Source organism: Cervus elaphus, chromosome 25, assembly GCF_910594005.1.
Source record: "Cervus elaphus chromosome 25, mCerEla1.1, whole genome shotgun sequence".
Taxonomy (NCBI): domain Eukaryota; kingdom Metazoa; phylum Chordata; class Mammalia; order Artiodactyla; family Cervidae; genus Cervus; species Cervus elaphus.
The window spans coordinates 9,190,277-9,210,774 of NC_057839.1; the positions used below are offsets into that span (position 1 = coordinate 9,190,277).

Consider the following 20,498-nt stretch of genomic DNA (forward strand, 5'->3'; position numbering starts at 1 on the left):
TTGAGATTGGAAATCTGTCTGACATTTTCCTCAGGAAACTGATGAAGATCTGTGTTATAAGCATTTCATCATAATACAGTTTGCACCAAGTGTAATTTGAAACTAGTGAGAGAACAATGCTTTAGTACCTCTTTCATACACAGATGAAGTAACATCACTTACTGTTCATTTCATACCTGAGTTCTGGTTACATAGATGTGTTCGTGTTATGGAAAGTTCATTGAAGTGTATGCTTATGATATCCTATATATATATATGAAAGTACACACATATATATCATACATCCAAATCTACATTAAAATAATGTATATCATTATAATAAGTGGAAAAAAAATTTAAGCATTCTTATTTTCTGTGCTCCAGAATGTCATTGTTTTTATTTTTTGGTATTAGTTTATATTGATTTGCCTATTTAATTGGGCAGTTTTTGTTGCTTTAAGCATTATATGCCTATAACCTAAATGTGGGAAAATGTTGTTTTTGGCATTTAATCTCTGAATTTAAGTGAATTCTTTTGTATTAACCAGCTTAATTTTGTGGTTTAGAATGAAAGTTTGAAAGTACACATTTGAAGACTTTGAGTGTCTTCAATTTTTGCTTTTGATGTATAGGCTTTACTGTTCTTGAATCTTACTTTTGAAATAGTGAAACTTACTTTTAAAGTAGTGAAAACTATTTGGATTTCCCAGGTGGGGCTAGTGGTAAGGGACCCACCTGTCAATGCAGGAGACATAAGAGACATAAGAGTTTGATCCCTGGGTCGGGAAGATCCCCTGGAGAAGGAAATGGCAACCCACTGTAGTATTCCTGCCTGGAAAATCCCATGGACAGAGGAGTCTGGTGGGCTACAGTCCATGGGGTTGCAAAACGTTGGATTCAACTGAAGCAACTTAGCACGCAGCATGCACATGAGAGTTTTTAATGTTAATTTTGTAGCTGCTAAATGCCTACTCTTTTTCAAATAACTGTTTTCTCGGAAATCCAAGCAGCATCAATCAACTTTTCAAGATTAACAGAACCAAGATTTTCAAATCATTTGTTTCCCCAAACTCCATTGTCTTTGAAGCAGTCATAAGAATAGAATATTCTTAAACAAATATCTACTTCTGTGATATCTTTCTCTTCCTAACCTGTGTCAGGTTCACTAAGGAAGAAAATACCTCCACCCTCACCCCAATTTTAAGAATTACTAAAGTGAAAAACCTAACTGCAGAGGGAGGTTTTATTGGTTTTAATCCATTTGCCCAAGTACTTTGGTGAAATTCAATATTGTCTAATAATGTTAGAAACTACTTTGGTATGAGACATGATTTCATTTTGGAAAATAGGCACATGGTACTTTTAAGTTACATTTGTAACTCAGTTATAACTGAGTTGTACTTAGCATTTATCTAGAGAGCTAAGAGTGAAAACTTGACCAGTTTATATAATGATCTCCTAAAAGCTTACAGTTTCTAACTGGAAAACCTATCCCGGCTTTCTGTTTAAATTTTCTCTCTAGCCAAGACCTCACTTCTTCCATATTCTTCTGTTCTGGGCATCTTTCCCTGAGTATTATAGCACCCCTATTTGTGCCATTGCCAGGTCAGCAGTGCCCTTTCTCTATTTTACCTTTAAGATCTATCTCAGAGCCATACCCTCTCCTCTCTGACTCTTTAATCAAAACCAGTTTCTCCTCCTCCTCTTTTCCCATTGCACCTGACACTTAACAGGCTTATTGCTATAATAGTCACATTATCATTATTTGCTTATGTGGCTGAATAGCCTATAAGTTCCCTGCAGTCACAGCAGTGTGTTATAGTGATTAGCAAGGTCAGGCGTTCAGGAAGTGTATGTTGAATAGAATTAGAGTAACTACACAACCAAGTTCCAGTTCATTTGAGGAAAACATTTTCTCAAAAGTTTCCTGATTTGAAATTTATCCTGCCATTTCCCAGTGTTCAGATATATACTTATAATTATATGTCTGTATTATCTTGTATTCTTTTTCTTCTCTTATTAGTTGGAATCTACTTCATGATAAAATGCCAAACTTTTTAATGCTTTTCAACTTCTGGGTCATGGTGGAAGATTTAGTTAGGGACAAGAAACTGGCTAAAAGAAAGTTTATAAATTGCCTAAAGATTTCATTTGTTATGAGTTTCTTCACTAGGGAATAATTGAGAAATAGAACAGAATTGCTCTTTATCCTGTCATGGTAAAAAAAAAAGTCATGAATTAAATGGCTAGTTAGCAGGGAATTCTGAGAGAAATTAAGATCAATATGGTGGAACTTGATTTAGACTGTTACATACTCTCTTAGTTTCATACTAGTTTGGACCTCAGGTGACAATTACAGCAGAAAGCTTCCCCTTAATACAAGTAAAACTCGATAGATTTTTACAATGTCCTTGAAGAACTTTAAAAAAAAAATTCATTGACCTCTCGGCATCAAAATTCCATATTTTTTTGAGACATTTACCAGGAAACAAGGAATATAGCCAGTTTTTTTGTTTGTTTGTTTGTTTTTTCAGTTTCTTAAGCTGGTAGATGAAATCACAGTTGATTCTTTTGACAATGTTTGAAAGGTTTTTTTTTTTTGTTTTTTTGTTTTCTCATTTGACATGCAGCAAGGACATATGGGCGAAGGAGAGGTAACATTATTATTTCTAACTTTTGAATGTATCAGTTGTATTTGGAGAGGACCCAAGTTTGCTCAATTTCTAACCCTTACTGGGAAGCGGGGAGGGGGAGTGAAATATAGCTGTGATTGATATATACTTTATGTGTTATAGTTAACATCACAGACATTCTAACTGAGGGAGTTGGAATGGTAGGATTTGGATTTGATTTGAAATAATTTCAAACTCATTTTATTTATATCTAAAGATTTGTTTCTCTTTTTCCTTTCTGAAAGGAGTATCTTAGAATAAAATTAAGAATATGTAAAAAGGAAAATATGGTATGACTAGTCTCAAAATACCTGATTATATCGGAGGTATAAGTTATGCTTGAATACCTTATATCTACTTTCAAAATTATTTATTTATTTATCTATTTATTACTAAGCATAGTTCTGTGTTTTGTTTAAAATTAGATTAAGTAGATACCTAATCCTAGAGATTTCAGACATTGGGGGAAAAAGCTCTAGACATTTTAGATAGTTTTTTGAAGAATCATTTCCTAGAGGTATGTGAATAAACTTTATTTTTCCCTCCTGTATTAGTTTTGCCTTTTTATAAGAAAGTTAGTTAAATAAGGTAGCTTTAAAATAAAAGTGACTTTTGAAAATCCAGAAATAACCTCCAATTTTAGAGTCATTTTTTATCTTTATTATGTAACTTTTGAACTGTGATTTTATAGGGTAAATTCGTACTAAATATACTGTTAAGGAAGGCAAGTGTGACAGAAAGACATTGGAATGTTTCAGTGAAGGAAGAGCACTTAAGATATATTTCTGCAGGATCCATTAACAAATTCCTTATGCAGAACCTAGAAGTAAATTGGCAGCCTGAAAAGTGACAAAACAGTTTTTGAGAGATTCTACAGTTCCTTGTAGCTCTTTATTTTGCTTATGATTTATAAGTTTGTATTTTGCTGGCAGGTAAGTATGGCAAGAATATTAACCACAACTGGTATCTCTGATCTTTTCTGCTTTTATATTCTATACGATAGGATTTTCTAACAGCAAATTTAATGACTAGTTTTTAGAATTAGATACTACCTGTACTAGCTGATGATTACTCAACTAAAAGAAAATTTATCTTTAGCATACCTAAAAATCTTAAATTCTGTCAGAGTAGCTAATGAAGTTAGGAAACAGCATAAATGGGTTTTCATGACCTTCCATTAATTAAGGTAAACCAAGATGAGTGCTTACTTTAAAAATCAACTTCTTCATTTTAGGGGCGGTCTTAAAGGAAATTGGGCAGGCTATATTGTATGATGTTTTAAAGAAATTTAAGTGATCTAGCATCTGATGGTCAAATTTAATACTTAGTGTATATATCTAGATTGCCAGTGGCCATGGGGCCCTGCCAAGGCAGTGCAGTCTCTGCCAACTACTTTCAAAAGACTGCTCTCTCCTACTATACTTCCAGTTCACCTCTCTCAAGTTTCTGGATCCCAGTGGGATGGTTGAGCAGCCCTCTGTTTAACCATGTACTTTCTCTCTGACTCAGTTGGGACCTTAAGGTGATGGAAATTCAAGAGCATATCTAAGTGATTTATTATTCAGTGAGAAAGATAAAAGCAGCAGCGTTACTGGATCTGCTGTTTTCCTTGTTTCTTGTGTAAGATAATCAATGGCAAGGAGGGTTTTCTGTTAGCTTTTTTTTCCTTCCTGCTTTCTCTTCCAGGTCAGTCCTCACTGTTTCCAATGGAAGATGGATTCCTGGATGATGGCCGTGGGGATCAGCCTCTTCACAGCGGTCTGGGTTCGCCCCACTGCTTCACTCACCAGAATGGAGAAAGGGTGGAGCGATACTCTCGCAAGGTGTTTGTGGGTGGATTGCCTCCTGACATCGATGAAGGTATGTTTAGAAAGAGCCGTTCACAGCGCAGTGCCCAGACTGTGGCACATAGTAGATAACACATAGGTAGTGGTTGCTATTAGTATAATAATAATATTATCTGGCTCCAGGTGTTCAGTTGTGATTGCATTGTTCCCTTGTCCTGTCTGCCTAGTACAGCGTATAAAATTAGTTCTCGAAAGGAAAGGGAGTAGGACTTTGGAAACCAGCTGAAGCAAGTGGTTGGACTAAATCAAAAAGCGTAAACATCATTTGGAAAACTCTAGGATTCGATTGTGGGCAAACAGCTGCTAACTGCACTGTTGTCTGTGTGTCCTGCCTTGGCTAAATTCAGTTATGCATTTTCCTATTTCCTACCTTTTATGACTGCTGCTTCCCTCATAGCTCAGTTGGTAAAGAATCCGCCTGCAATGCAGGAGATCCTGGTTTGATTTTTGGGTTGGGAAGATCTGCTGGAGAAAAGATAGGCTACCCACTCCAGTATTCTTGGGCTTCCATTGTGGCTCAGCTGGTAAAGAATCCACCTGCAATGCAGGAGACCTGGGTTCGATCCCTGGGTTGGGAAGCGCCCCGGGAGAAGGGAAAGGCTACCTACTCCAGTATTTTGGCCTGGAGAATTCCATGGACTATATAGTGTACAGTTAATTGTTTATAAGTTTAAAATCTTAGATTAAGTCTGAATTTTTGAAAAATGTAACTAGAGTTGTAGGGAATCTTAAAGAGTTATATCATTTTCTTAATATTTTTTCATTCATCAAATATTTGTATGCTTTCTGAATGCTGTACACTGTTCTTAGGATTATTTAGTAAATAAGATTGTGAAAGAAAGCCCCTGCTCACACAGAGTTGGTATTCTAGTGGGCGAAGGGAGATAAGTGTGAAAATATTAGAGAGTAAGTCCTGAAAAGAAAGCCGGTTGATATGATATGCAAAATTTCAGAAGAGACTTGTGAGATTTGTTGGTTAAGTAAATCCTCTTTGCAGATGTGATACTTGAGCTGATGGCTGAATAAGAAGCCAATCGTGCAAAAAAACAGAGAACTAGTTATCCAGAAGTATTTCATTTAACTGTGGGTCTAAGTGACCCTGACAGAAATCAAAGTAGCAGACCATATAGCAACCATATATCCTTGCTTGCTTTTTTCCCTTATCTATTTTGTCTTGGTTTCCTGAATGGAAATAGAAACGTTATGGAGGATAGAAAGGTTTTCTCTAAAAACCTGTAAGGTCTAATAATGAGGTTTAATAATGTCCCATTTAGATTGAGATTTAATTTACTGTGCCATTACATTTTCCTTAAAATGATCAGTCTTTTGGAAGGTTGAGGCAAAATGGCTTCCAAACAGCCAAAGATTGAAATAAACACAGATTTTTTTTCTTTTTTTCCTCTTTAATAAAATGTCCTGGAGGAAGCTATGCTGAGATTTCAGGCCAGGCAGACTCAGTTTCCATTCTCTCCTCAGAAAGCATATCTTCTGTTCAGAGTGTTCATCTGGGGCTAAACACTTCATCACGATGTTGTCCAGTAAGCTCCCAGATGCAGCCTCCTCGTTCTCTAGCTGGAATCCTCAGTTTCCTTAGTGTTATGAATTCTAGGTTTTATGACCCTTTAGAGGTCAAATCCTTGACACTCTTGAGCCCTGGATGGTCCTCAGTGAGGAAACTATATGCTTTATGCAAGAAAAGAAGACTGAATTTTATCTGACCTTGCTTAGGATAAACTTCTCTGGCCTAGATAACCTGTATCTTTTTGGAAAATTACCAAGAGATCATAAATGTATCATTCCTAAAATTCTTGGCAGCCCAGGTAAATTTGACCACTTTGGCACAGGAAGTGGTTTAAACTGAGCAGAATTAATGGGGATTGTGTTAGTCCTCCTGTTTTAGCCTCATACCACATATGTTGATAAGTCAGTAGCAGTTTAGGTGGACAGGCCTTTCTATTAAAATGTGAAATGTGTATTTCTGAAAAATACTGTGTTCTGTAGAATTATATGCTAAGAATCACAGAGTTTATGGGGCAGGTGGGCTAGAGGCAGATCACTTAGAACCTAATGAATTTTGTACCAGAAGCACTAACTAAAAGAGAGCTAATACTTTGAAAAATAACTTGGACGGTTAAGCAAGTAGCTCACTGTACGACCTACTCGAGGCTGCCTCAAGGAATATTGAAAAGCACAAAACCAATAGAGCAGAAATTCTGGCTTGCTAGCTTGGAGGCAGCACAGATGAAAGTGGACCTTTGGGGCCCTGAGGAGTGCAAACTCTTAGGAGGCAGCCCTGAAAGCTTGCAGGGACACCTCTGACTAGAGAGCCTTGCTTGCTATGCTCACTTTAATTTTCTGTAATAGATCTGAGGGAGTTCCTGCCTGCTGGAGGCTTTTTTTCTTTCCTGCTGAAGATTATGGTTCTCCTACTAGGCTGGCTCACCTTGCTTAGGAAGAGTCATTTGTGAACCAGTATCTCTAGGTTACACTGACATCACTCCCTTATTTAGTGATCTCACGGGGGCTGAATGTAGAAACAGGCATTGTAGCAGTTCATACAGACTACTGCTTCACAATCTGGAGGAGGTGAGGACAGTCCTAGCAGACTGGAATTTCAAAATGTTTCTCATCTCTCTTCTCTGTTCCCCTGTCCCGCCCTACTCCCAGATCTTCTCTGCACATGCTCACCTACTCTTTCTTAGAAGTTCCTTGGAAATTTACTTTCCTAAAGTCTGTTCATTAGTTGTCCAAATATATAGTACAGAGTGACTGGTGTCATTTGCATTAATAGTAAAATATGATTAAGTCTTCCTTGTCCATCCCGTATCCCCTTCCTTTTCCTTCCTCGTAAGACTCAGAGGTGTTGATGTCCAAGGAGGATGGTTGGTGAGCAGGAAGAGGGTGCCAAGCGGAAGTGTGTCCTAGACATACACGTGGAGGGGCCTGTGCCGAGGCCACGGCAGCAGTGTGTGTGGGACCGTAGATCAGGCCAGCATGGAATATGTGCAGAGGTGGAGGGCAGAGGAGATTGCCAGGGCAGCTCGCTGAAAGATGGGTTACGTTGAGCAAAAAAATGAGGCCAGTGAGAGCTTGGTTTCTCATAGTGAGAAGAGAATTTACAAACAGGAGAAGGGGAAAGGCTAGAAAATGACATGAAATGTTGGAGTGGACTTACAAGTACCAATATGAACTCGGTTTTATAAATGTACACAGATACAGAAACAATTATAAATATGTCTGTGTATGTTCATGTATTTCCTAGCTTTGTCCTCTGAGAAGACTTAGAAACAATAAATACCCATCAACAATGACTATAGGGAATACCCAAATCTGAGTTTCTAAGTATCTTCTGTCACTGAAAGGATCCAGGATATCTTGGAGGGGAAAAAGGCTGATTCTGGGGCTAGGGCAGAAAAAGAACAAGATGAAAGCCTGGGGTATCTTCTTGGGTCAGATAGTATGGAAGCACTTGAAGAATGATTTGGTGGTGGTGGGGTGGGTAAGTCAAAGGATATAGGAACACCCACTGGCCAAATCAGGGGCAATTTTGAGGACAAACTGAATAAATGATAGAGAATCAAGCTCTGCTGCTGCTGCTGCTGCTAAGTCGCTTCAGTCGTGTCCGACTCTGTGCGACCCCATAGACGGCAGCCCACCAGGCTCCTCTGTCCCTGGGATTCTCCAGGCAAGAATACTGGAGTGGGTTGCCATTTCCTTCTCCAATGCATGAAAGTGAAAAGTGAAAGTGAAGTCGCTCAGCCGTGTCTGACTCTTTGCGACCCCATGGACTGTAGCCTACCAGGCTCCTCCGTCCATGGGATTTTCCAGGCAAGAGGACTGGAGTGGGTTACCACTTCCTTCTCCAGAATCAGGTTATAGCCCATTAAATAAAATAGGTCCATACTGATATAAATAAATGCATGACTAAATAAATGGAGGAGAGGGGAACACTCTTCCTTATTGAATTATACTAACTAGTATATGTAGAAGGATTGATAGAAATAGATAGCCAGCATTTGGCAGTTATCATTGTGGTAATTGATATAAGCGGGAATTTTTAGTAAATGCCAGGTCTAATGAGGGAACAGGATATTGATGGTTAACACAGTATTCCCCCACAAAATATTGATCGTATCCAAAGGGAATGGTTTCTTTTTGGTGGGGAAATACAGACATTTAGCAACTCGACTAGCAGATCAAGATCAACATACCTTGTGCAAGGACAGGACGACATAGCATCATCATGGTAGCTTTCCTGGATGGACTACATAGTTCATAGGAAACTAGTACAGACCTAGGTTGAGAGCCATCCTGCAGAAGGGATGACCTGTATATTTTGAAGCTGTCAATTATAGAAAAGACAGGAAAGAATGAGGAACTATGGAAACTGAAAAAAATAGATACCCTCAGAACATGACATCTAAAATGTAGCATGATGCTAGGTAGGATTCTGGATCAGAAAGGAAAAGAGAAATATTACTGTGACAGTTAAAAAATTTGGATGGAGTCTGTGAATTGGGAGAATGTTGTATCACTGTTGATTTCCTTATTGGAGGAGAGTTGTATGTTGGTACATAAGGGAGTGACCTTGCTTTGAGCAGTTACCAGTAGTTGTATTTTGTGGTACTAGAGCATCATATCAGAAAAAGATGGTAGATCAATCGATAGATTCGTGCATCAGTAGAAGGAGAAAAAGGAAGAGGGGGAAGGCAAATGCACAAATGTTAACAGTGGGGGAATCCAGACGAAGGAGATGCAGGAGGTCTTGGTGTACTGTTCTTGTAAATAGTAGATTTGAAACTGTTTTTTCTAAACGATTTCCCAAAATGCTCATAAAAATATTTACATCTGCATTTTTGGTTTGTTGTTCGTTAGATGAGATCACAGCTAGTTTTCGTCGCTTTGGCCCTTTGATTGTGGATTGGCCTCATAAAGCAGAGAGCAAATCCTATTTTCCTCCTAAAGGTAATTTCTCAAGATTCAAATACATGTGTAGTTTATCCTTATATTTTCTTCATAAATGTTCTCCTTCAGTGTACAACTGTTTGTTGCTAAACTAACATTTTCCCAATGTGTCTTTAAAATTTCTACTTAATATATACTTGTAATTCAAATTTGATTTTACTCTAAAAGAGGTTTCACGATAATAACAAATTGAACTTAATGTTGATATTATCAGACTTTGGGTGAGATTAAGTTTTGGGGGTTTTTGTTTATTTTTTTCATTTTTTTCTAACCTTTTCCTTACTTTTATGCCTCCTTTCACTTGAAGAATTATGAAAAAAATGGGAAAAATAAAAGTCTTTCAAAATTGTTTTTATTAGGCTATGCATTCCTGCTGTTTCAAGATGAAAGCTCTGTTCAGGCTCTCATTGATGCATGTATTGAAGAAGATGGAAAACTCTACCTGTGTGTATCAAGTCCCACTATCAAGGACAAGCCAGTAAGTGCAGTCTAGTATGAAAATAGCTTCTCATTTTTGCCTCTGTTCATTTTTCCTGAAAAATACACAGACATCTTAATTTATCTGTTAATTGAAACATTTGTAGGTAGAATCAAAATGAAAAAGTTTTGTTGTTGTCGTTTTCCTAACCTTGAGATTCTGTATATTTGTGCACATTATTTTGATATTGAATTTTTGGTTAACTAAAGTATTGGTGAATCTTCCTATTAAAAGATGTCACCTAGTATGCATTTGATAAATATAAAGTAGCTGAATTTCCTCTGAATAATAGAACTCAGAATCACAAATATACCTGTCTTTCTCCTTCCTCTCTTTGGTCAAGATTTTACCCAATACCATATGCAGCAAGTTACGTTATACAAATAACTTGCTACATATGGTGCTCTTGCCAAGTATTAATAAAATAAATTATGTATATACATAAATGTCCATTACATGTTGTTTCTTTCTAAAAGAGTTTTTATTATAAAATTTAGTCTTTTGGGAAGATCCCCTGGAGGAGGAAATGGCAACCCTCTCCAGTATTCTTGCCTAGAAAATGCTATGGACAGAGGAGCCTGGCAGGCTACTGTCCATGGGGCTACGGATTTGGACATGACTTGAGCACACGCTCACACAGTCTTTAGGAATAGTAGCAATAGCAACTGGCCTATTTTGACAAATCTGGCAAACCACAATCTTATCCCTTGACTAATACATAGTGGTGGGGTCCAGTTCAGGATGGAGGCTCCAGTAGGCTTAGCTCAAGCAGTAATTTGTGGAGCTCCTCTTAGTGTCTTGGGTTTGTTCCCAGTTTTCTGTGTGGCTAGACTCTTTCTATTTGACTTTTTTGTCCCCTACTGGTCCCCATAGGTATTTAATTTTGAAAACTTCGGGCCTTGGGACTTGGTTGGTGTACCTGTTGGGAATACCCTGCTGTTAACCCCTTAGCCTTTGGTGTGGGCATTTGTAATGGCTATATAAATGCAAACAGTTAAATAGAGGTACTTGATTCTTGGTGTTGAAAAAGGAGAAAGATTTATATGACCTGAAGAGAAACCAGAGTATTGATTAGTTGTAATGGACACACTGAAGTGTTTTATCATAAAACATTTACTGCAGATATCAATATTTTTATTTTGAAATGCTTTACAATGCAATAGATTTGTTAATATTAGGAGTAGTTTGCATTTCCTGGACATAGATTTGGACACACAATCCTAGTTTCTTAGCACTGTATACTAATCAACATCAAATACCATGCTAAATTTAAATTATATGGCTGCTGAGGGGTTGGGTAGGATCGAGGCCCAAATAAGCTGTAAAATAGTTAATTAACTTACAGATAATTAAAGTTGTGTTACTGTTAAGCAGTTTGGTTTATAATAGGCAATTAAATTGAACTTTCTAGCCTTGGTTAGATTACTTTTAAAAATGAAATGAAGGGTTGGGATATGCTTTTAAATCTTTTTTGGTTTTCCAGTTTTATTGATTTTTAATTATATAAATTACAACTTTGTAAAGTAAAATAGTCTGTAATAATTGTAAACTTCATTTCCACATAAATTGCCTGTGTTGAGACTGAGACATTTTGGTTTGCACACTCCCTAGGTACAGATTCGACCTTGGAATCTCAGTGACAGTGACTTCGTGATGGATGGTTCACAGCCTCTTGACCCACGAAAAACTATATTTGTTGGTGGTGTTCCCCGACCATTGCGAGCTGGTATGATCCAACAGAGCAACAAAAACTCTGTTTATACTTTAGCATAAGAAATATCTTATACAGACTTTTTTAGGATAAATTTTCCGTAATGTCTTAATAGTGAGAGTCCTGGACTCCAAGTGTCTTAGCTTGAATTCATGTGCTCTGTTCCAGTTTGTAATAGCTGAGTAACTTTGGACAAATTGATTTCTCTAATTCTCAGTTTGCTCATCTGTCAAATGGAATTATAAGTATGTCCTTTATGTAGAGTTGTTCTGAGGATTAAATGAGGTAACAGATGCCTGGTGCTTAGTGCAGGGTCCCGTCATGCTCATGCTCATCGCTCTCATCATCATCCAAGAGAGAAAGCCTTTCTGGGGCGGATTAGGTATCGAGATGTTCACTGTTTGTTCCCATGACCCCATGTGTGCAACAGCTACTTACTGAGCTCTTTACAACACGGTTCTCAGCAGTGCATCGTGTTTTTAGAGCAGTACTCACAGAAGAAATTTCATCCTTAACTTCAAATAATATGAGTTTTAATATTATAGGTGAGATGAAGAACATAAAATGAACAAGAATGCCATTTCAAAATTGTAACATTTCATGGAGAATAAGATTCATTTATTATTTCAAATTTCTGTGTGAAATTTGGCAAATAGCTAGACTATAGGGAAAGGTAAAAGGGTTTTAATGGAAATCTTCTCAAAGGACTCCCAGAGAGTCTACCAGTTAGCTTTCTAGTGTTAAATGATTATTAAGCATTACATTGTTAACTGGTAAATTTACGGTGGCGTTGTGGTATGGAGCAGATAGACCAGGGTAGCAAGTCCAGCACAACCACTTTACTACCTGTGGCCTTGCGCAGGTTGATCATCCTCTCTGTGCCTCAGTTTCCCCAGGAAATCGCTACCTGCGTCATAGGGTTGTTTAGATTATATGTGAACCACTCAGCAGAGTCCCTGTCCTTCGTCACAGTAGACGAAAATGAACACAGCGGACAACTGATTATAATAACTAGTTTCATTGTAATAATTACTATAATGATGGACAGATGAGCTTCTTTTGATGAAACCTTTGGTGAGCCAGATGATGTTTCCTGGCCTCAGATGTCCTCTCTGCTCCTTCCATATGTAGTGGAGCTCGCCATGATAATGGACCGGCTGTACGGAGGCGTGTGCTATGCTGGGATCGATACCGACCCTGAGCTGAAGTACCCCAAAGGAGCTGGGCGAGTCGCGTTCTCAAATCAACAGAGTTACATAGCTGCTATCAGTGCCCGCTTCGTGCAGCTGCAGCATGGAGAAATAGATAAACGGGTAAGTCCTGGGCTGCCTTCTGCGGAGTTCTCAGAGGGGCCCTCCGTGCCGTGCCCAAGCGCGCAGTGGGTGAGACTCACATGACAGCAAGGTGACAGCTGACTTACCCCCATTGGATCCACTAGATGCAAGTTCTAGAGCATATCTAGGAACCTCCTGTGGCCTCCTCTGCCTCTCTGTTCTGAGTAGCCTGACAAAGTACTCCAGGCACTTTGCTTGAGTCCACTTAATCTTTCCTAAGCTATCACCTGTATCCATTCATTTGCTCAGTTAGTCATTCAGTAAATATTTACCAGATCCTTCGTACTTCATTATGTTAAGTGTATAGACTTGAATGCCTTTGAGATCTCCTCACCTTTTTTTTTTAACCTGGGATATCAAGAACACCTCAGCAAGCCCTATTTTCCTATGCACTATGTAACAAATGATTGAATAATTCACTTTAAGGACTGTGTCTAAGAAATAATATTTCATTATAACAAATTAAGTAGAAGAACTCAGAATCCTTCTATTTGTAATCTCTTTTACCACCTGAAATTTGGTGGTAGTTCATTAGAATTATTTTCACACTTTAAATTCCTCTTTGTTGTGTTTATCCTCTGTATCAAAAGGCTGGAGAAAACCTCTGAGATAACTCTTCTGTTTTTTAATGTATTGTATTTGAGACTCTGTGTTCCCTTATGTGTCTTGTTTGCAGTCACAAATTTCTTAGCTTTGTGTTTCATGCATTCAGCAAATACTTTAGTGCCTAGGTACTCATGGGTTTATATTCTGGTGGATGGAGTGTGGCCTCTGAATCAATTGTGTTGAGGTAGCAATTTACCCTAAAATGTGAATCCACTGCACTAAGAAGCACAGTGTTTAGTTCAGTTGAATTTTTTCACAGAAAGACCTTCTTGATGAAGAAAGCAGTGCATTGATTTTCATTCTGGTGTCAGCTTCTTATTTCATGCCAGACTGGTACTTTGGTTAGGGCTGACTGAGATATCCAGCACTCCAAAGCCCTGTGCTCAAAAAGAAAAGTCAGTCACTAGTGGTTTACATGGGAGAAGGAAATGGCAACCCACTCCAGTATTCTTGCCTGGAGAATCCTGTGGACAGAGGAGCCTGGAGGGCTGCTGTCCGTAGGGTTGCACAGAGTCAGACATGACTGAAGCGACTGAGCATGCATCCATGCTTTGGAGAAGGGAATGGCAACCGCTCCAGTATTCTTGCCTGGAGAATCCCAGGTACAGAGGAGTCTGGAGGGCTGCTGTCCATAGGGTCACAAAGAGTCAGGTACGACTGAAGTGACTTAGCAGCAGCAGTGGTTTACATTTACTGCTTATGTTCCATTTCATGTGTATTCCACATAAGTGGTAGCTGAAAATTTCTCATCCTAGTGGTCATCATACTGTGAATATGTTAAAGAGAAAGGTATAGATCTGTTAATAAACATGGAGGAAGGGGGCAGGATTAGTTGCTGTGTGTGTTAACATACCTCCTTGATTTTTATTTACACTAAAAAAATATGTACATTTGAGTAACAGTCTCTCCCACCTCATTGCTTCATTCCGTCATCGGTTTAGGAGTTGTAAGTTTAGCCATTAGAAATTCAGACTTATCTTGTATTCCGCTAGGATCTCCAGTTCTTTGGCCAGTGTTCTTGCCACACTGTAGATGTTATGGAATGGCCTCGGGGCCAGAAGCCTAATCTTCTTGTTAGATCTGCTCTTCTGGCCTTCTGTGTCACTCCTCTTTTTGTTCGTGGTCTACCTTCGTAAGGATTCCTTGTCAGAAGTGGATGGCAGCAGTGGTAGTAATAGCCTGGTGTAAGGGAGTTTCAATCGTGAGTCTCTCCAAGACTAAAAATAACCAACTCTTTTTCTCACTGGAGAATTAAGAGCCAGGTTATTTTTAATGCTTGAGAGGCTCAAATGACAGATCGGCCTATTGAACACTGGAACAGACCCAGTTTTATAAATTTACCTCTGACTTTTAGACTGAAGTAAACCATTCTTCCTGACAAAGAACAAAGCAAGGTTTTCGATTATGAGTACTACGGCTGTGTCTTGTTTTCCTGGAGTTTGAGGTTTGTTATAATACCCAGGATGTGTACACTGTAAATAGAAACCATGACCCAAGCCTTCTTACAGCTCAGAGGCTTACGGTGTAGAAGTCAGGAAGCTGCCCTCTGATTTGTACATTGAAGTGCTATTTTGTGGCTCTGGGAATCTCTTAGTTGGTCTTGTGCAAATTATAATTCCACGTATGACAAGAATCCAGGCCCACTAATTAAAGTGATCATTTGTGTCTGTGAGAACTCTCCCAACATTAAGTTGGCTTCACTTTTAAATTTATGCTGGAACCTTGTCTTTCATTTGAAACCTCTTTAATTAATAAGACAAAAACATAAAATAATGGGCATAAAAACCTTACCAGTTTCTTAAAAAATGATAATTTAATTTCAGTAAAGGAGTTATTGACCCTTCCTTTTGGACACCTTGGCACAGATTCATTCAGACAGTGGATGGAAATGTACACACACAGTCTGAGTTGTTAGGTCCATTCACTGAGAAGTGTTAAATGTCTTTCTTTTATTTTTGATTGCAGGTGGAAGTTAAGCCATATGTCTTGGATGATCAGCTGTGTGATGAATGTCAGGGGGCCCGTTGTGGGGGGAAATTCGCTCCATTTTTCTGTGCTAATGTTACCTGTCTGCAGTATTACTGTGAATATTGCTGGGCTGCTATTCATTCTCGTGCTGGCAGGGAATTCCACAAGCCCCTGGTGAAGGAAGGTGGTGACCGTCCTCGACATATTTCATTCCGCTGGAACTAAAGGATAACTACAGTGCTCATTTTCAGGCCTCAGAATAAGTGCACTCTTCTGTTAATTCTGCCCCCTTCCTCAACCTCTTCACGCTGGCATGTCCTTTTGTGCAGTCTGTAACTTAACAGTAGTCTAACAGAGAGAATGACCTATAATATAGGTGTTTTGTAGATTCCCGTGTCACTGAAAACAAGATCTATGAACTCCTTTTTTGTATTGCCATCATGTTGCATGGAAGTTTCATTCTCTTGTTTTGCTGGAGACTAAGAGGATCCAAACTTCCTGCAGCATTTTCTTAGAGGAGAGAGAGAAATATTAAAAGAAAAATGAAACAATAGAGTATTTTGGGTTTTTAATTAAATTATTGTTGATAATATAACAGATAAGAATACTTTTATTAAAATAACCACGTAACAATAACACTATCAGTCTCTCTTGATGCGGGGTTTCCCCCAGGGAAGTGCTTTTGCCTTTCTCTTTCTTTTCTTTCATCTTTTTTGCCTCTCTTTTTTTTCCCATTCCCTTTCTGTTCTTTCAATAGCAGTGGAGGAAGTTAACAATTATTAACAGGAAAGAGCATGTTAAAGCAAACACAAATGCATGAGCAAGATTGAAGCAGCATTATAACTAATTTTAAGGGTTTGGAGGCAGAATATTATTTCATTATGCCTCAAAGTTACTACCACATCAGAAAAAAAAAAGTAAAGTAGGCAGAGCTAGATTTATTTTCTTTTAAACAGGTTTTTAAATTTAGAATGTAAAAGTTGGGTACATTTACTTCTGAGGGGAGTGCACTTATTTATTTTTAAACTTTTACTTATCCGGTCACAGCCCCAGGAAACCTACCAAAGCTAGAGTTAACGACAACTGGTGGGAAAACTAGCATTTCCTCTCCTAAAGAACAAATGTATAAATTTTATTTTTGATGTTATATATAAACTCTATATCCTAATTTCCTAACACTCATCAGGTGTCAGCCTTTGCTCTCCATTTTGACATTAAAAAAAAGCAAGCAAACAGATCAAGAGATACCTCAAGGATATCATTTTTGATTTTGTGTTAGACTACCATGTGTAGCCAAAACTGGAAGACAAAACCAATATTCAAATTGGCTGCTGATTGGCTTACTTTTAGATTTAAAGTTACTTTGGATATCCTGTAATTTAGTTGTAACATAGAAAATGAAAACAAAAAGTAGTTGCAAAGTGTTTTGCACTGTTGAACTAAGTAACTGTGTAAATCTGTGCAAAGGTACGTATGTTTATCTTACTCTTCCTATAAAATAAAATAACATTACAGTTTCAGAATTTAGCATGGGACATAGTCAGTGTTTGAAGTGCCAACTTCATCAAGTAATGCATGCTTTATTATAAATAAAACTCTAGCTTTTGAAAGGCGTTATTATATGTTGAACAGTATGCTTCAGGGGTAAATTGAAAAATAGTCTCTTGAAGCCCTGGTCATTGGAAGTAACTTTTATTTTAGTGGACATTCTCTTATGAAATGCCCTATCCACCATGAAAAGGATTATCATCATCAGTGTGCAAAACATTAAAAACAAAAATCGAATGGCAATCTTGCTAGTTGTGCTACCTAACAGTACCATCTTGGATCCTTCAAAACCAAAGACTTGCCCTAGCACTGCGGTGAAACCACCTGACTGATGACCCCTACTGATCATGTTTAGGAAAAGCAATCCTTTATTTTTAATCCAGGCTTTAATGAACTGTATACCTGTTAAGTTCCAAAGGTCAAAATGGAGGCATTTGCTGTCTAACAGTCAGACACAAGAAAGGGAGCTGCTTATTAAAGAATCCCCTGCAAATATTGAAAGCGGTCATGTGAACGGAGGGTGCTCTTGTGTAGCTGGTCAGGGACTTTTTCTTCTTTTCTCCTGAACGACATAATTCTAATTGGAATGTTCATTTGCCACTTTTTATTCTTTTCAATGCTTGTAGGTGGCTTGGGGTGTGCTGTCGTGCTGTTCCTACTCAGTAAACAGGTGTGATGAGCTAACAAGAAATAACACTGTTTGAGAACTAGCTTTGAATAATAATTTTTCCCTTTGTACATGACCTGCTGAATTTCGGTACAGTGTTTTTGTAGCTAACTTATTTTGTCATGCACATAATGTATATTTGTTATGCACTACTTTTGTATATCTTGTTTTTCCAACAGTGAACATTTTTAGGCACACTTTTCACTGACGGGATATCTCTTTATGCAATACCTCAATTTTTCATATTGCAAAGAGTAGCTTTTTGTACTTTTATTACTGAGAGATCTTCATATACTTCATTTTTTAATATAAATAATTTTAATAAATTTTATTTTCTTATATTCTGCTTTTTATACATTTCAGTGCTCTGCATACATTTTAAATTATGAATGTTGTGCACTGGCAATGCTATTTTAGAGTCTGCAGAGAAGAGAAAGCATGTTGCTTAAACATCCTTCCCCAGCACCAGCTATTGGTGTACCTATAATTTAAGAGATAGTCTATGTAAAGTAACAAATTAATGAAAAAAAATTCGCATGAAAATGACAGATAACACTGTAGTTCCTAAAAAAAAATTAAATGCATAAGCATAGGGTAGAAATTTAACAAAATTGTCTACAGCTTCTTACTAAGTTTTTAAAATTATTCATAATGCAGACATTTTTGGTGAATGTTTAGCCATTTTTAATATTAATAAATTGATGTTAAGTGTTTGATTCAGAGATGTCTGCTCTTTTAAATTATATATAAAGAAAAAAAATAGCCTGCCGTGGGACAGGTGTGTAATGTTAGTATGCATGACTAATGTAAGAAATTGTTATTCTACTAATATTTACTTGTGATTGTGTGACAAGCGTGTTTACAGATTATTTGGTTACACTTCAATTTACAGGGCATAAACAATTATTATCTATTACTCTGAACTTTATTGATTAAATGTCCTTCAGATTACATGGGATTGTAGTTGGGAGTTACCATGTAACTCAAAACATAATTAACATGTAATTAGTTTACAGATTTTAGGGTATCACTTCAATTTACCAAGCATGTAGTTCTAGCGCACTAGCATGGCACCAGCCATGTACTTACAATGTAGTTACAGAGTAATTACATGGTTATTTTTGCAATGTAAAATAAAGTGTTTCTGATTATTTTCTATGTAAAGGAACCCTCTCCCTTCCCCTTCTGGTCCCCACGCTTTGGTATAATATATATACTTCTCCATACACAGACCTCTGCAGAATGCAAAATAAAACTTGCAGTGAATGAATTTAGCATTTTATGAGAGTGCTGTTGGAAAGACTTGATAATTCACCCTTTTTGTTTTGAAGAGTTGAATCTTCTGTTAAAAGGTGATTTAAAACTTGAATGTGATGAATTGTGGCAAGTTAACTTCAAGTTATGTGCAATACTTATTTCAAACTTTTGAAAGATCTTTGCAGTGTAATTCTTTGTTTTTAATTGCAGACATTTAAAAATGTCATTTTCTACTGTTAAGAGTAATCCTCTTTCTTGCTGGTGTTTCTAAAGAAAAGAATCAGAAATCAATCTTTCTACTAATGTAAATTTGAGATTATTTTTAAAAATGGAATAAAAGAGGTTTTGGTCATTTGCTTTATTTTATTATCTTATTTTAAAGCTACTGTGATTGATAGCATTGTAAGAATTGGGACAATATTGTATTCAACTGTTTTATTTTTTATATTTTTAAAATTTAAAGTATAATTAGTTTTTATAATTTTCATCAGATTTTTGTTATATTTTTTGGAAGTGAAACTTTTAGCAAGTGGGTGTCTAGTTTTTACTAATCCCTAATGTTTTTTTTTCCAGTGTATTGCTCATATTATCAGAAGGAAAAGTTATTTAAGTATGTCAGTTAATTGTACTACTTGGCTGAATTTCCATATAGTTTTTACTGTGTATGGGGAGGTTGTAGTATTTATTATAGCATTTTAAATAAGGGTAATTCATTTTTTATTAAAGTCATTTTCACGTTAAGTTCCTATTTTTGTATGTTCTACTCTTAAGTTATATAACACAGTTCCTTTTTTAAAAGAGTTCATTTGTTGAAGTGCTAGTGGAAAATTAATGTTATTAAATAGTTTGCAAATGACTATTTATACCAGTATGCGTATAATTTTTAAATATTTGTAATGTGAGATGTTGAATGAATAAAACTTTTAACTCAGCTTTCTTTTAATATACTTATTTATTTTCAACATAAGTAGATTGTGCTTCCAGGGTTGGGAATATATAACATTTAAAAAATATTAGGAATATATTCTTTGGCCAAAACAGAAGAAACTGAAATGAAAAGATGTTGGTCGTATAAGTGCTCCTGGCAGATGTGCCTTGCTTATGCAAACACCTAAATGTCAGTGGTGGTTGTCTTTGGCCTGCACAGTTACTTACACGCTGCCCTGCAGAGACCTTTTTATCTGTAGTCTTCAGCATGTGTGTGAGGCCTGAGCCCGCGATCCCAGTGTTCAGTCATCTGCTTAAGGCCAAATGTCCGATGAAAGTAGGGGAACATGTGTTTATTTAATAGGGAAAGTCGGTGCCTGAGAGGTTCAGTTTTGAGTCTTTGTCAGTGAAGAACCTTGATTTCCGGCCATGCCAGCAAGAGGATCTGGGTTAAAAAGTGTCTCTTGAATTTTAACCCTCCGGTTCCTCCCTGTATCCTCACATCACAGGACGTGGCCTCTGGGACTATATTCTTTACA

General features: G+C 37.3%; 1 protein-coding gene across 3 annotated transcripts in view; it reads left to right on the forward strand.

Moving 5' to 3' along the window:
- Positions 1-19,964, forward strand: part of CPEB4 (cytoplasmic polyadenylation element binding protein 4) — a 68,632-nt gene extending 48,668 nt beyond the window's left edge. For 2 of the 3 annotated variants that reach the window (XM_043887215.1, XM_043887213.1), the window contains 6 exons: positions 4,338-4,511; positions 9,374-9,463; positions 9,823-9,941; positions 11,553-11,667; positions 12,784-12,965; positions 15,558-19,964. In XM_043887215.1, the coding sequence (XP_043743150.1) occupies positions 4,338-4,511; positions 9,374-9,463; positions 9,823-9,941; positions 11,553-11,667; positions 12,784-12,965; positions 15,558-15,785 (908 nt within the window). In that variant the 3' untranslated portion in view covers positions 15,786-19,964. Of the gene's footprint in view, positions 1-2,609; positions 2,634-4,337; positions 4,512-9,373; positions 9,464-9,822; positions 9,942-11,552; positions 11,668-12,783; positions 12,966-15,557 lie in introns of all 3 variants that reach the window. The other variant, XM_043887212.1, reaches the window with a different exon arrangement.
- Positions 19,965-20,498: the final 534 nt, after the last annotated feature.